This window comes from Miscanthus floridulus, chromosome 11, assembly GCF_019320115.1.
Source record: "Miscanthus floridulus cultivar M001 chromosome 11, ASM1932011v1, whole genome shotgun sequence".
Lineage (NCBI taxonomy): Eukaryota > Viridiplantae > Streptophyta > Magnoliopsida > Poales > Poaceae > Miscanthus > Miscanthus floridulus.
This window is the reverse complement of record NC_089590.1, coordinates 54,795,734-54,812,538: the sequence shown is the minus strand read 5'-3', so window position 1 is coordinate 54,812,538 and position 16,805 is coordinate 54,795,734. Positions and strand designations below refer to the sequence as shown.

The 16,805-nt window shown below is 48.1% G+C and overlaps 2 protein-coding genes across 2 annotated transcripts; one reads left to right on the top strand and one right to left on the bottom strand.

Moving 5' to 3' along the window:
* The first annotated feature begins 2,495 nt into the window (after positions 1-2,495).
* Positions 2,496-4,174, top strand: LOC136493446 (uncharacterized). The gene is made up of 2 exons (XM_066489530.1): positions 2,496-3,226; positions 3,705-4,174. The coding sequence occupies exon 1, from the start codon at positions 2,595-2,597 to the stop codon at positions 3,138-3,140; it is 546 nt and encodes a 181-aa protein (XP_066345627.1). The 5' UTR covers positions 2,496-2,594; the 3' UTR covers positions 3,141-3,226; positions 3,705-4,174.
* Positions 4,175-5,190: 1,016 nt separating this feature from the next.
* LOC136490912 (putative protein Brevis radix-like 5) lies at positions 5,191-7,261 on the bottom strand. Its single transcript, XM_066487113.1, has 3 exons — positions 6,974-7,261; positions 6,234-6,866; positions 5,191-5,433 (listed from the first exon to the last, which is right to left on the bottom strand). Exons 1-3 carry the CDS (start codon positions 7,046-7,048, stop codon positions 5,221-5,223), a joined length of 921 nt encoding a protein of 306 aa, XP_066343210.1. The 5' UTR covers positions 7,049-7,261; the 3' UTR covers positions 5,191-5,220.
* Between the last annotated feature and the right edge of the window lie 9,544 nt (positions 7,262-16,805).

Below are 16,805 nucleotides of genomic sequence, written 5' to 3'. Positions count from 1 at the left end.
ACAATTATAAAATTAAAATTCATATGAAACAACTGAAAATAAGGATTACGTATCAATAGAATAGGTGTACAATTCTAAGTCAGCATCATCATCTTCTGGATTCATGATCGTGGGCTAATAGGCCTCAACTCGTTTCAGCTCGTAAGCACCTCGCGAGCTGGCTCGTTAAAATAACGAGCTTGACTTCCAGCTCAACTAGTGAAAAAGTTAAAACGGGCCGAGTCAAGCCGAGCTGAGCCGGCCACGAGTCGAGCGAGTTGGCAAGTCATGAGTATTTTGTCTAGCCCTACGCATCTCGTTCCCATATGTGCCTGTCCCGTCATCCCTTACCTCCCACCGTCTCCGCCACAACCGGGCAACGAAGCCAGGCAACCGCGTGACCTCGCCTCGCCTGCGAGACCAGGCAGCCATGCGACCCAGCCCACCTTCCCGGTCAAGATCCACACGCCGCTACTCCCCAGCCGCTCCTTTCCCCTCCTCCCCCATCTCAGTCCGCGCCCACTACCATTGCCGGCATGGAGCCGAGGTCGCGACCTAGCTCCTCCTCTCCACTCCGCTCCCTCCTCTGCCTTTATAAGAAAGCCAGAGGCCTCGAGCTCTCACCCCGCATCCACCACGCCCGCTTTGGCTCTCTCCCCCGCACTGCAGCTCCACCATTGCCGACCCCCTGCCGCTGTGGGTGTCCCAGCTGTAGGCACCCCGAGCCCTCCTTCCTCTTTCGTTGGCACTGTCGCGTCACGCCGAATCCTCTGCGCTACCTCTCGGGTCAGGACGGAGCCGCGTGGTGACATTCGGACCTCACCGGAGCTCCCTACCACCACCGTCCACCTCTGATTGGCTTCCTCCCTCTATGAGCCACAGAAAACCGTTGAGGTGAGATCACTAATTTCCCCTCTATATCCCAGTGCCTATCCCTAATCGAATCATGGCCTGTAGGCCCTTCCCTGGGTGCGTCGGTGAGCTTGTCGTCGCCATCCATGGTCTCCACCTTGCTAGAGTTCCTGTTCTGGACTGCCAGACTCTTTCTCTCTCTATCCCATCTAATCGCAGCAAGATCAATGGCTCAGGTAGGTCCACACCCCTTCGCGGGCAGTTTTGTAAAAGAGGCCCTCTACTTCTTTAAAATCAACCCGTGGTTTCTCTGGCCGATTCAAAATTTATTTTTTATTTATTTTAATTCTAAATTAGTTTGCAGCATTTACGGTTTTTCCACCCAGCTCCTATATAGTCCATACCTTTCCCGTTCCCCGTTTTAAATCTAATTTCAGTGATTTTCTCGTAGATTAGTTTTGTAACTTTTTCAGCATCTTTTCGCACTATTGGCGTACTGTTCTAATAATAGTTCTTGTTTGCTTCGTCCATGATTGCGTGATCCTTCTGTGGTGCTATATTATGATTGAGTATAGACGGTGAGCAGTACGTCGGTGATCGGGAGCGGTACTTTGACGACTAGGACCAGCAGAAAACTTTGAGCAAGATAAGTATAGTATGTGATCATTCTTGTTAACTATTCACCTTTAATAACTTAATTCATAATGTATGAGGTGCTAATCAAGGTAGACACATGCAGTATGAATTAAGTGCCTACCTTGATTAGCATGTGCCTACTTTGATTAGCACCAAAGTGTGGGCCTCGCCCTGGTGGTGCAGGCCGCGGGTGAGAGCAGTGGGAGCTGTTGCTGGAGGAGGTCAGAGGGACGAAAGGAGTGAGGGAGGAAGAAATCATTTATTATTATTATTTTTAGAATTTTTAAAGCTATTTTCAAATAGATTTTGAATCCCTTTTCAGTTTTGGTCAAAACCACACAATGCAAAAATAAAGATGCACCAGCATGAATGGATGAACATGTGTCTATCCTTTTAGTTGTTTTTAATTAGATAAAAAATATTAATTTCCTACATTTGAATGCTCATATAACTGCATAATCAATTCAAATTAATCTATTTTGAAAAGATGAGATTTTTAAGGTGTTACATCCATCATGTCTTCACTTTGAGAGGAACAATTGATCATTATCATCACTTCCCATAGAACGTAAAAGCTGGTCAGACCGTGCTTTTGCTTTATTTATATACAACTTCTCATATAAACGCTTTTTTTCACCGCTCTACCAAACATGACCATTATATTTAAACCATGTTAAACCAGCGGTTCAATTGGTTGGACCAATTAAAATGTGAACCAAGGCCTTAAACAGTCCGATGTTTGATTTGATTCTAATAACTATGTGTTTGTCTTTTGGTTTACTCGAGTAATATTGTTGTATAACAATGGTTGGCATATCCTATATAATATAATAAAGTGCAGTAGAGCTAAATTTATTCATCTACATAACTACATATACGCATTTTTTGTTTCGCGGTCAACACTGTTTAGAGTCTATTTGCAAGGAAGAAATTCCAAAAAATCAATTTAATTTGACAGGAAAAATGCATGAACAAGGAAACTTTCCCACGTTCAAACATCCTTATCCAGTTATCCTGTCACCGTTCAATCCCCGCCCCATGATCGCCCCAACCTCCTGGACTCCTGGTCCTGGCTCCGGCTTTCGCCGCCGTCTCTCACCTCCGCTCCCCTTCCCTGCCCTGCCCCCATGGCGAAGGCCGAAGCCCGTACCCAAGGCCGGGCCGCCTCTCATGTCCCCGCTCCCAGTCCCACATGGTCGCAGCGTGCGGAGGCCCTGACCCACATCCTGACCCACCCGTCCCACGCGCCGTCGCTCCACTCGCAGCTCTTCCTCGCCTCCCGCGCCCCGTGCCCGCCGCGGGGTGTGGGCTCCACCACATCGTACCCGCCATTCCTCTGTCCCGGCGCCTCGCTCCTCAGCTGGGCTCTCGTCTCCGTCTTCCTCCCGCGCGTGGCGCGCCTCTGCCTCCCGCCCTCGTCCTGGCGGTCCCGGTGCCCCTTGCAGCTCCCGCCGCCGCTCGTGCCCTCCGCGGCCATCGAGCCGGCGCCCGAGCGGTGGGCCGACGCCGACCTCAGGGACTACGCGCGCCGGCGGCGGGCGCGGAGGGGGCCACTGTCGGTGCGGCCGCCGGTGTCCGTGACGGGAGCGGTGCTCTGCACCGTGCCCAACGTCGTGATCGTCGTGGCCTTCGTAAGGGAGTACTTCTGGGTCGACAGGCCCAACCGCATCTGAGGTGGCATTTACATGGTTTCCATGCAGAAGCCATTGTCTGATGCTCTTTTGCTCTTGATGTGATGCTAACTGCACATGCCGCGCAGGTGCTTCTTTTGCTCTTGATGTGAACTGGCAACCCCTAGTGTTTTCTCTTTTCTTTGTATGGTGTATTCGGCTGACCAAGACAGCTTCTTGAGCTGTCTATAAAAGCTGAGTTTTACCTCTGTCAATCAAAAAAAAAAAAAAAAGAAGCCAATGTCTGACAGTGTTTCAGAAACCGTGATGAGCATAGCAAATTTGTGGTGACATGTGCCTGCAATCTGCAAACGCAACGGTAGATATGTCCTGGCGGTATGTATGGGGCTTTATTGTTGCTCAGGTCAGGAATAATGATTTGGGTAATTGGCTGCAACAGATGGCGTGCATCAGACTAAACTCACTGAAAACATTACATAGCTGGAGAATGAAGAGTGCCTGCAACATACACTGCTACTACTACTCCTATTTATCCGTTTTCAGACTGCTGCTTAGTAGTATTTATGAGAGCATGCTGCATTGCTGATCTTAATTGAACATGCCCAGGATGCTGGATCAGGATCCAGGGAACACAGGGATCTCGGCAGCTCCATCAAACACCTGTGTGGGCCTATTTATGCATGCCTGGGGACACCACAGCGCCACTGACACAGAGACCACTCTACGGCTCTACCCCCTTCATGTCAATCGAAGCCTCCTCATGGACCACCAGCAAATCAATCTGGCCAAGCCGGCAGCAGTATATGGCCCATGCATTCATCATTTTCTTGCATCATCAAGGCTCTCTTCAGCATTTGCCCTTGGAGAAACAAGTTCCAGGAGGATCAGCATCCAGTTTGATGGGGGATGCCAGTGTTCTTGGCTCCAATCAGGCGCAACATATCGTCAGATTCTATAGACTCCAGCGTTTGCTGGTGCTTAGTCCATCTGCAGCACATTTGCTTCGACAGAGGGGTGTATTTTTGTCTGAAATTACTGTCAAGAAGAATGTTTCTGGCTAGTGTCCCAGTGGATGATATCTCTGCTAGTCTGCTACACAGAACAGACAGTCAGGCGTAGCTGCTGACTGCTGAGGTTCATCACTTCATCGTTATCCACTGAAGTCCTAAACACAAAACGTAGTACGTGCAGGAGAAAGAAAGCAGCCACAATGATGAGAATTTGTGAATATGCTTTGCTACGACTGTGTGTGGTCGCTTCAGCAGGGCAGGAGCAGGAGTATGCGTGCTCACTCACAAGATTCTTCTCTGGTTCCATCTCGTCAACCATGGCCGAGTTGGCGAGTTGTTCACTTGACAAGGCAATAGAATGCCTTCACCACTCACATCGAGTGCTCCCACCACCATGGATTCTCCTTCTCCAGCCTTGGAAACAATGATAAGCTGACGACGATGACGATGAAGATGACACCGACGCGGCGTGCTGCTGGCCATTGCATGACCATGTGCGTACACACTGCTAGCATTCTCTCACGTGACTTCCTCCCTTCCTCTTCTAACATCAATGTTTCACTCTGCATTTGTTTCAAGTGACTTCCTTTGCACAACTAACCCAAACTGAACTTTATGGCCTAGTCCAACCAACCATATCAAAATAGGTTCTTTTTCAAGTGCCTTTTGCTTCACCATGGTTACCTGGAAATTGTGAAGTAAGAACTGCATGTTTAGCTGTCTGATGAACATTGTTCGATCTGTAGCTCTGTTGAGAGTGCTGACGGGAAGCTTGTGCCACGCAATGCCCAACTGATTCTCTGGTCATATGGCCGACGCTTTTCTCTGTTTTTCATCTATACAGTAGACTATGATAAATCGAAAGTCTGAATAATCCATACGACTTTGAGAAACAACAAGTAATAAAAAAAAATATAAGGCCTGTTTCATTGGATTGAGCTTATGATTCATTTTGAATTTTGAGCTAAATAGTAAATACTGTACATTTTCAGCAAAAAACCACTTGTCCAAAATTCCAAACATCCTTTAGCTGCTTAGAATGCAGCCTATAAGTTAAGCATTGTGGAAACTGTCAGAAACAATGGTGTAAGATGGACGAACAAGTATAAGTGTCACTGTTCTTGTCCCATTGCTTTATGGCTGTGCTCCGCCCGGGCTGTTCTTGTGATGCTGTCGGCCTCGGTGACGAGGCCGAGAATTGGAGAGTCCACCTTGTTGGCCGACCCGCTGCCGCTGCCGCTGGACGGCCCGGAGAAGTTGGAGGTGGAACCTCCCGATGCGGACGCCGAGCACGACGCCGAGTAGTCCAAGTTCCCAATCCCATCCTAGAAACCACACACAATGCACTCTCAATTACAAATGTAAATACCATAACATCATGTAAAAAAAACTGTGTACCATACTATCTCCAGATCCAGAAAGGGGCAGACACACATATTTGTGAGGTTAAGTGAGATACTTTGGGTACAAATAAAAGGCGTTGGCGAAGTGCAGGTGCAGCGAAACTAGGAGCCCGTTTGGCCGGGCTTCGAGCGGCTCCGGCTTCTCTGACTCCTTCCTGTTCATCTCGTGTTGCGACACTGTTTACAGGAGCCGTTTTTCTCTCTCCTTTCCTCTCTCACTGACAGCGCTGAAGCCGGAGAAGCTCGTTTTTTTTTTCTCCTCCTGCTCCAGCTCCTGCACGCTACAGGCTACAGTGTGGGAGCCAGAGCCGGCGGGAGCCCGGCCAAACGCCCCCTAGATTCTATGCAATTGGTGCGCACGGAGGTGGAAGTTTAATTTTGTACATGAAGATTTTGTTGGTACACTGCCGCCCTATTTATCGCCGTGTGTACAGCTGCAAAGAAACGGCACTCCATCACCGAAAAGATGGCTGGTTGTGAGAGTACAGGAGGTCAGGAACCAATGATCGTGCCAAGCATTTGAAACGAAATGCTCCATTGATCATGATGGTTCATGGCGGTATTGCAAATCTTTTATTGCCTTGCTGTCGTACCAAGCCAGTAGCTGCTGAGTACGGTGGAGGTAGGTGGCCACCCCACAGCGCGAGCGATCAGAATTCAGAAACAGCGGGAAACCCAACCAAATCGAATCGAATCGAATCAGAACGATTCCGATCGTGTACCTGCAGTTGGTGCTCGTCGTCCTCGGATTGGCATGGGGTTACGGGCACCGCCGGATCGTCGTCGTCGTCGCCGTCCTGCGAGTGGTGCTCGGGCTGGACGACAACGCTGTAGAGCTCGACGATGCGGTCGCAGTTGTCCGCCCACCAGGTCTGCGCCGCCCACGCGTCGCCGAAGTACTCCTCGCTGAACCGGATCCTGCGGAGGTAGTTGCTGCCGTCGCCGCGCGACACCAGCGTCATCAGCACACCGGGCTCCGGCTCCGCCGCCCACTCCCCGTCACTTGCCGCGTCCGCCGTACCCGCGGCGGCCTCCGCATCGCCAGCGCCGTCGTCGTCGTCCAACGGCGAGCAGCACTTGTCGCAGTGCTCATGTTTCGCTCCTCCTTGCCCCTGCTCCTCGTCCAGGTGGAGGCGATCTTTCCGACGGTCACCGTCGGCGGCTTCGTGCGGCTGCGCTGGCGCGATCTTGGCGGACGAGGACGCCGACGAGGATGCCGCCGCGACGTCCTTGTCCTGCAGCTCCTCGGCCGCCTCCGGGGAGCGCCTCTGATGCCGTCGCCGCCGACGGCGCGGGTGGCCGTCGCCCTCGCCGTCGCCCGTCGTCTTCACCTTTAGGAGGGACATGGCCTTCATCTGCGCAAGCGGCGGACACGACATCACATTACATTAACATCACGCGCGCGGCGCGCGGGCGCGTAGAGCAGAAGCAGGGGGAGCGATTGGGATGTCAGGCGGCGTACGCTCTTGGCGATGAAGCCGACGGACTTGGTGATCCTGCTGCTGTTGCCGCCGCCGCCATGGAAGCACGCGTGCATCGGGAAGAGCAGGGCCGCCGGTGATCTCCGTTGATGCAGTGGTTTCCGGAGTAGCTGCTCGCTCCGTGCTCGTGCTGGTTTGGGAGGAAGAGAAGAAAATGGAGGGGGATTGGAATTTGAAAGAGGCGAAGGGCGGCACGGAATTAACGGGCGAGCGTGTCCGTCGCGCAATCAATGCCTACGGGATTGGCGTATTTATGCCAAGCGTTTGGGATTTCCTCCTTCCAACTCACCCAGCCGGCGGCCACCGAGGACGGACGTGTAGGTGCGGCCAGGGCAGAGAGCTGCCTTTCCTCTCCGGCGCACGTACGCGCCGCACGGGGGGCTTCGAATTTGGCCCGGATTTGGTTGAGGAGGACGGCCGGTGACTGACGGAGCACGAATTTACCGTTACTCCCCCCCCCCCACCCCCACCCCCCACCCCCCCATAATAAGAGTAACTTCTAGAATTTAAAATTTTCCCAAAATAAATGCATCTCTACATATAAGAGAAATTAATTTCATTTGTCTTTTTCTACTCTCTCTTTTCCCAAGGTGCAATCATCACACCTTTACAGGAACATATATGTAATTTCACACTAACCTTGAGCTCTTCATCTAAATTTTAGAAGTACACTTATTTTAGGATGGAGGGAGTACGTGACAACGATGATGTCATGCGGTTGTGCGAGACAGTGCTGGCGCACTCTGAATTCGGGGCCTCTTGTTTCTTAAACTAACTTTTGTTACGCATTTCGGTTTTACGGGCCTGTTCGCTTGAATTTATCAGCTAGAATCTACGATATTTTTTTCTCACAACAAATCAGATTCAGCCCATTTATCAACCGATTTTAATACCAGCCGAACAGGCCCCGCCTTTAGTTCCAGCTAGCTCGATGTTGCCCAAGAACTGGTATTCAAATACCGGCAAGTAACAGCTTGTGCGTTTGTTTAGCGAAAAAAATAAAGTTTTTTTTTCGAGGAGAAGTTTTATGGTGGTCAGAACAAGCAAGGTTGTACGGTACTGGAAGGATTTATGGGACGGAAAAAGTCCTCCTGACCTCCTTCTAATTATTGGGGTAATCCGATTTACCTACTTTAACTATAAAACCGGATGTTTATGCTCTTCAAACGGTTGAAACTAATCGATTTATAGATCATGAGTTAGGGATATATAGATCATGATTTTGGGAAATATATGAAGTCTCCCGAGTCCATCCAAACTGCCTTTCTACTCGATCATCGGTGCATGCGCAGACCTACGCCGGTGATGACGAATGAGGAATCAGTCACGTCCGTCCAGATGTTGTTGACCAAGTCGTAGACGACGTATACTCGTATGCCAGCTGCTGCTGATGGTCCAATCATCTTGCACATGTCACAGTTGTGATGTCCCCTAAAGAAGATAGTGCAGCTACAAAGTTAAACCACATGGTACATGTTGACACGTTGTTATTGTGCAATCAAAGCTTGAATTATATTTTTTATTTGAACTTTCTTACGCATGTCTCAACGGTTAAGCTAGACATTGATGCTGAGAAAACATTCTTTTAGTTTGCATGGTGGGGCTGCGCAATGATTCACGCTGCAATCTTAAAATTTTGTCTTTTTATTTGCATCCTCCATTTCATATTTGGCTAGTTTCAAATTTCAGTAGACCATGTAAGATTCAAATAATTCTAAGCAAGAAAAAAGGTAGAGCTTGATTTTAGGAAAAAAATATAAAACTGGTTTCATATTTTTATATTTTTATGAGTTAAACAAATTTTATATGTTTCATTACTCAATTAGATTTTAGTGTTTTTTATAAATGTATATTTTATTTAAAAATATTTATATAATTTTTTGACAAATTATTTCTATAATGTTTTTAGAAAGATTAATTGATCTTTCTGAACTATCATGATGCCACTTAGGATGATGGCTATGCCACCACATCAGCTAAAAATGCTTACAAAACTGCTCATAGAGGTTACCCCCTTTTTTTTTTGAGAAAGACACTCAAAAGAGTGTGTCATATCTCATATATATCAAGGAAAATAATAGCCTGTACAAAAGAATAACTCGACACAAAATGACCTTAAAAAATAAGAGTACATTGAAGATCAAAACGATCATCTTATTTCTTTGATCGTCTATGGAGGTTACCGGTTTTATACTTAAAGGAGATAATCAGACTATCCATGAGGTCGGGAGCACTTCTTCCTTATCGTACTGGGCTGCTGCGAGAGCCATTATTTTATGATGATGGTCTCGAAAACATCAGTGGCCCATCAGTTTGGTTGCAACGGGTTACGAGAGGGAGGGGCCGATATCCGGCCCGTTTCGGCCCGCGCCGGAGTTCATCAATCAAGATGGACGAAAAAGATCCCCTAAAAAAAAAAGATGGATCCGGCCGGCGACTGCCCCGCCTAAGCCTAACCCGTGACGGACGGACGCGGTCCCGCGGGTCTCCCGGTGGCAAACTAGCCACACCGGAGATGAGCTCCCGAGCGACTCGGCTTGGGTCGTCCCGTACTGCTTTGGCCCGACTGCCGGAGGCCATGTTGGCGGTGCCCGGGGTCCGGCGGGAGGAACCTAGGAACGGGGCTTCGCTGCGCTGCTCGCTGGTGCTGGGTTGAAGCAGGAATCTGCCTTCTGGTAGATCGGTAGCGGCCACATGTGAAGGATGCCAGGAGGTCAGGATGGATGCTCGGGCTGGATGGTGAGTGCCCTGACATTTTTCGTTCATTTTCTGGCAGTAGTACTCCAGTATTGTTTACTTCTACAGTTGTACTACTAATCTTCTGAAGCCACCCTTCGAAATTCGAAAAAGCACTACATCTACATTGGTTCTACTGGCACTACGTTCAATACTTCGGCCTTGTTCGAATATAGTCGGATTCGCATCAGTCTACGTGTGATGCAGTGGATTGGAGTGCAATATAAACTAAATTCCACCACACATGTGGATTGAGGTGAATGTGACAATATCCAAACAAGGCCTTAAGTGGAAATAAGCAGTAATTAGAACATATTCCTAGGAGACAACGAGCTGGAAGTGGCAGAACACTGCATCCGAACTCTGCATTCTGTTAGGTGTTTATTTACAGGCAAAGCAGCAGAACCTTTTTATGGAGCCTTGGTATACCAGCTGTTTAATTTTGCCCACTCCCTTTGTGCTGTTATTGGATGACTGGCACTGCATTTTCCTTGTTTGAAGAAGTAATCATTTTGGAGATTCTCCGGTTTTTAACCTGTGTTTGGATTGGGACAGCAATCGCATCACTTCCTAATTAGTTCGTCCATACATCCAACAACCTAGCATAGTCTATTTTTTGGAATCTCTGACTGTAAACACATTGAATCCATTATATTTCTTGCTCCAAATTTCCTTGAATTAATTATGTGGATATGTTATTATGGTTGACAATACAGTTCATGTGCATATTAGCATATACAACTATTTTATGACACATTGCGAATTTGCCAGCCTACTTCTATATAATGGAGCAAGCGATAACAATTGCATGCAGTGCAGTATATGATTATCAGATATCAATTTGGAGATGCTTCTCGTGCAACCAATTAACCATATCACTATTGATAAAAGCTAGTAACTTTTTTTTTTCTCAAGGACACACAAAGCTTGCATGCATGGAGAAAACAGAACAGACTTCATAACCTGTTAATGACCAACAAAAGGGAATGCTCCGTTCTCTAGTGTCTGTCATAGCAACAACAAAACTATGTAATACAATGTAACACCTAGGGTGTTACGAGCTTGCTTAGCACCTAGGTTAAGGTCTTGGAGAATCTAACAAAATAAGTTTTCGAGTTTTAAGATTTTAAAACACACGTGAAATGAAAATCCTAACAAAAGCAATAAAATAAGTAGTTTTAATGGTTTGGTACGGAAAACAATTTCTGTAAACAAAAATAAAATATGGCTTGTGTATAGCGCTTATGTAAAGATGATGAGCAAATAGTGAAGATGAGAATGCAACTTTAATTTTGGAAAGTGAATATTGTTAACTAGTGTTTTTGGGAGCTCAAAAATCGAATCCGAAATTTAAATAGAACTTTTCGTTGAATCAGCAAGAAGTTGAAATTGTAGTTAAAGTGTCTTTTTGGCGAATTATATTGAGCAAAATAGTTAAATATTGCCTAAGCATTTTGCTCCTATGGATTACTATGAAGTATGGACTTTTGCGTGAAATACTTGTTGGTTGGAATTGATAGGGTTTAGGCCTCTTAAAAATTATGACAAAAGTGCTAATGGTTGTTTAGTTCTAACTGAACCCTTGCCCTTTTCTGAGTATGAAAAGGATAGTAGACAATGCTATTTTGGTATTTAAATTCTAAAATAAAATGTTTAAACATTAGCTTCACGTTCTTGCACTATTGGTTGCCTCTAAGTGAGTACTTGGGCATGGTATAGGTTGTAGTGTTGTTGAGTGGCACATGTTTTCTTAAAAATTTCCCACACTTCCTTAGAACTGTGCTGTGACTATGTTGTTGGCGCTCCGTTCATGAACCAACGCCCAGCGTGACGAATCGACGTTGGCACCTCTCTATCTCTCTCTCTGGTCGCTCTATGGACGTGAGGTTTGCTTCGCCAGCTAGGTGTTAGTATCAACTTTGGGTTCATGGAGTTGGTTGAGCCTTCATCGAGTTAGTAAGTAGTTTTTGGCCCACTTTAATAAGCGTGCGTGTCACCGTTTTGTCTGTTAGGCCCAGTAGGCATGGTCGCCTCACGCGCGTGCACAGCTGGCGCCGGGCTCGGCCCAAGGTTGGTCGCGGCCTTTCCCTACAGGCCAGTGCCGCCTGTTGGGACGCCGCTGCGACGCGCCTCTCACCTCGCCCTGCCCTCTTGCTGTCCAAGCCGTGTCGAGCTGCTGTGCCGTGCGTAGGGCCGAGGCGAGGCCGCGGCTGCCGTCGCTCGGTCATCGTGGCGTTTCCCCCCGCCCTCCGATTCACCTTGACACTGTAGCGCTCGCCCTCTGCCTCTCAACCCACCTACCACACCCTGATCTCGACGTCGTTGCGTGGCCTGCCGCGTCACGACGTCGCGCTGCTGCTTGCACGTGGCCACGCGCGGCACACCTTTATGGCTCCATCCGAGCACTAACCGACGCGGCTCCTACCCCTCGCTCGTGCGGTCATGTCCCTGCGCTACCGTGCTCTTGTCGGGTCTTGGCCGGGCCGCTTAAGTCGTCGCTAGCCTCCACAACGTGGCAGTGGCAATGCACCCTTTCCTCTTCCTTCATAATCACTAGCTCATGGCTTCTCAGCCCAATTCCTCGTGCCAGTGAGTAGCATGGGTAGTTAGTTAGACGCCCCATTCTCGTCAGGCCCAGCCATGGTCTGTCTGCGGCCAATTTTGGTTTTTCCTCGCCGTCGGCCACGAGCGTCGCCGCGACTAGGGGTTTGGGGGTAAGCCACGACCCAAATGTAAAAACTCAATTGGTGTTGTTTCTGGACTCGTCTTGATCCCCTCCAGCTGGTGCTCGTGTCAGATTGGCCTGGGTTTCCACCGGAGGTATGGTGTCGCATCGGTGTCCGCCTCGGAGCGCCACCGCAGCGCGGGCACACGTGGCCAGGCTTCCTCGGTCTTTCCCCGTCTCAACCGGTGGCGCAGCTAGCTTCGTGGTAAGCCCTTTCTGCTTCCCCGCAACCTTTATCGTCTCATGAGTCTTTAGGTTCATCGGAACGTCTTCGCCACAGACGTGAAACACGCTGACCCAGCCGTCGCCATGGTCGGCTATGCTGCAGTGCCTCTCCAGGTCTGTAACCGTAGTCTCTAGGAGCACACTGTCGTAACTTAGATGCTCGGCCATCATAGGTCATCAAAGACCCTTGCTGGTGGCCTGCGTAACCGTGGTTTGCAGACGGTCGCCGCGTCGTCGCGCGCGGTGAAATCGGGGACCACCCCGTTTTGAAGACGGGAGAGTTCGGGGACTTGTTTGCAAAACCGATGTCGGTAAGAACAGTGCGCATAGTAGTTGTAGTAATATCTAAAAGCTCAGGGGCCTTTGAAAGGTCCTAATAGCTAGAGGGAGGTGAATAGCCTATTAAAAATTTCTACAACAACACTTAACAAATTGGTTAGACAATTATGAGGCAAAGCGAGTGTTGCGCTAGCCTACTAAAATTACAAGCCATCTACCACAATTCTAGTTTATATAGTTTCTATCAACATAATAGCTATGTCACTACACCAAGTTAGTGTGCTCTCAAAAGGCTAACTAAAGAGCCACACTAACCAAACTAACAAGCTCTCACAACTAGCTACACTAACCGTGTGTTTGGTTTGAGGGTTTTGGTGGGTTGGAACGGGTCGAACCTAGATGGACCATGTTTGGATGGGGGATTGAGTTGAAAGGGGTCAACCTAGGTTGGCATATTCCCTTGAGATGCGGGTTCGTCTGATTCCACCAAAACGAGGGGAGGGAGCGGGTTCGACTGGGTCGCAGTCGCGCTCACGTGGGAAGAACGCGAGGTGCGGGGCGCGGCCGTCGCCGGTGCGGGCCACGACGTTGTTGTAGCAGGTCTAGAGCAGGAGGGCGACGACGTGGGGGCGGGACTGAGTGGCGCGACCTCCGGTTCATAGCCATGGTGGCCCAGAGGGAGCTCCAGCGGGCGGAGCAGATGAAGGGAGGAGCAAGGGCGACGGCGCGAGGAGGGGTTGGGTGGCGCTAGCTCTGGTGGGTAGCACATCACGGGGCTTCCTCGGCCCTTGGCGGTGCGGGGCGAGCGGCCTTAGCCCCTGTCGCGCAAGGCGAGCCGCGCACACAGCCTCAACGGAAGGAGAACGAAGGAACAAACGCTGACGTCCACATGTCAACGACCCAACCTACTTCTAGATATTCTCCTATCCAAACACAGAACTGGAATCGATCCAACCTCCAAACCAATAACAGAAATGGGTTAGGTCCAACCCACGTCATCCCTAAACCAAATGCATGGTAAAGAGCTTAACAACTAGTTTGCGGTAATGTAGAGAGTGAGCAAGATGGTTATACCGCTGTGTTGAGGAAGGAGCCAATCAATCACAAGAATGAATACCAATGAAGACCAATCATCTCAGAATCAAATGATGACACGATGATTTTTTACCGAGGTTCACTTGCTTGCCGGCAAGCTAGTCCTCGTGGCGATTCACTCACTTGGAGATTCACGCGCTAATTGACATCACACGTCAAACCCTCAATAGGGTGCCGCACAACCAACACAAGATGATGATCACACAAGCCACAAGCAATTCACTAGAGTACCTTTTGGTTCTCCGCTGGGAAAAGGTCAATAACCCCTCACAATCACCACGATCGGAGCCAGAGACAATCACCAACCTTCGCTCAATGATCCTCGCTACTCCAAGCCATCTAGGTGGCGGCAACCACCAAGAGTAACAAGCGAATCCCACAGCAAAACACGAACATCAAGTGCCTCTAGATGCAAACACTCAAGCAATGCACTTGGATTCTCTCCCAATCTCACAAAGATGATGAATCAATGATGAAGATGAGTGGGAGGGCTTTGGCTAAGCTCACAAGGTTGCTATGTCAATGCAAATGGCCAAGAGAGTGAGCTAGAGCCAGCCATGTGGCTTAAATAGAAGCTCCACGAAATAGAGCCATTGGGCTCCTCACTGCACAGAACATGGGGTGACCGGACGTGCCGGTCGATGTGACCAGACGTAGGACCCCAGTGTCCGGTCGTTTCTAGTAAGGTCCCATTCGTGAAAAATCACGACCGGACACGTCCAGTCATGCTCGACCGGACTCACCCAACGTCCGGTCACTCAACGTTTCCCCTGTGCGCTGCATATGTCATCATATGTCATACTGACCGGACTCAGACCCTGAGCGTCCGGTCATTTCTCGCGCTAGTGTCCGGTCCTGAGATCGAAACCGCACGCTCACTGCTACCACTGACCGGACGCGCTGGTCCTACCGAGACCAGCGTCTGGTCACTTACAGTGACCTCCGTCTTTTCTGTATAGAGCGCCGATGGCACCGTCGGACTGTCCGCACTCTACGGGCGTACACTCCGCTAGTGAAGTTCCTTACCCTTGCTCAAATATGCCAACCACTAAGTGTATCACCTTGTGCACATGTGTTAGCATATTTTTACAAATGTTTTCAAGGGTCTTAGCACTTCACTAGATCCTAAATGCATATGTAATGAGTTAGACCATCTAGTGGCACTTTGATAACCGCATTTCGATACGAGTTTCACCCCTCTTAATAGTACGGCTATCGATCCTAAATATGATCACACTCACTAAGTGTCTCGATCACCCAAAATAAAATAGCTTCTATCATTTATACCTTTGCCTTGAGCCTTTTATTTTTCTCTTTCTTCTTTTCAAGTCCAAGCACTTGATCATCACCATGGCATCACCATCATCATGATCTTCACCATTGCTTCATCACTTGGAGTAGTGTCACCTATCTTATAATCACTTTGATAAACTAGGTTAGCACTTAGGGTTTCATCAATTTACCAAAACCAAACTAGAGCTTTCAGCCTTTCTGCAAAGCCGTCACCGCGCGCGGGCCTCCCGACCTTGGGCTGTGCTGGGCCGTCGCAACGCACGCGCAGTCGCACCCCGTTCCGGACTTTTGGGCCTAATTAGTTGCCACTGGCCATTTTCTTTTTCTAAAGCGTTTTCTAATTTAGTTTTTAAGATAAACTTGTAAATTCAATATAAATTTGTGTAGTGAACCAAAATTTGTGAAACTAAATTTGTTAGGTTCCTAAAATCATGATCTTTCTACTAGTATAATTGGTTCACATAGCTTCATAAGTATTTTCAAGAGTGATCTAATTAATTTTAGGTGTTTAATATTGTTAAAATATAAACATATAGGAATTATTGTGATAAAGTGGTGACAGTGTTGGCTCTGAAACTTTCACAGTAAACTCCTAGCATTATTAGGTGCTCACGGTAATTTTTTGAGCTCCACAATAATCGGTTTGGTAAGGTAGCTAAATGAGTTCCAGTTCAAATATATATAAGTTTAATCGATAAAATGCCAAAATACCTTGAGATTGTAAAACTAGAACATTTTTCAGGAAACAACGCCTTACTCGACAACGTGGATACATAGCCTAGTACGTTAGTCGTTAGAGCTAGCTCGTTAGCTTGTCAGGCGTAATCGTATTTTTAAGAGTAACAGTTGCCGTTGGTTAATTACGTCTCTGCGTTGCATTCATGTATATAATAGGAACAATGGCGGATTCTAGAGTCATCTGGAGTAGCAGAAAAGATGGTGCCTTGGTGATCGTGTTGCCACGATGGAATGCTAACTTTTGGTTATATCTTATCTAGTGCACAACCCCTATTATTCTGCACTTTACCTTATGCTTGTGCATTAAGTTTTAAGGAGTTGAATGAAACCCACTTGCATATATATATACATCCTACTAGTATGTTAGGATCGTGTAGATTGCTATGCTAAAGTATTTTGGTAGAAATCGAGTGATTACATGTCACTCGCAAGAGATAGGAAAGAAATTATTGTTCTTATTACCATATAACTATCACATGGAATATATATGAATGATAATTGAAGACTGGACGGAACTGTGCTTTGGATTTGGATTTGCACTTGGTTAGGCAGCCGAGCGAGGTTCCGGTTGTATTTGTCTCGCCTGTGTCGATTGAGGACCGTCCGTTACTATGGATGGTAGTTAGGTCATAGACTTATTATCCTCAGAACATACTTGCTTATGGGAGCGGGAAGACTCGTTACGCTCTTGTCGTGGGTTTCGTCTCTTTCTGAACCGACTG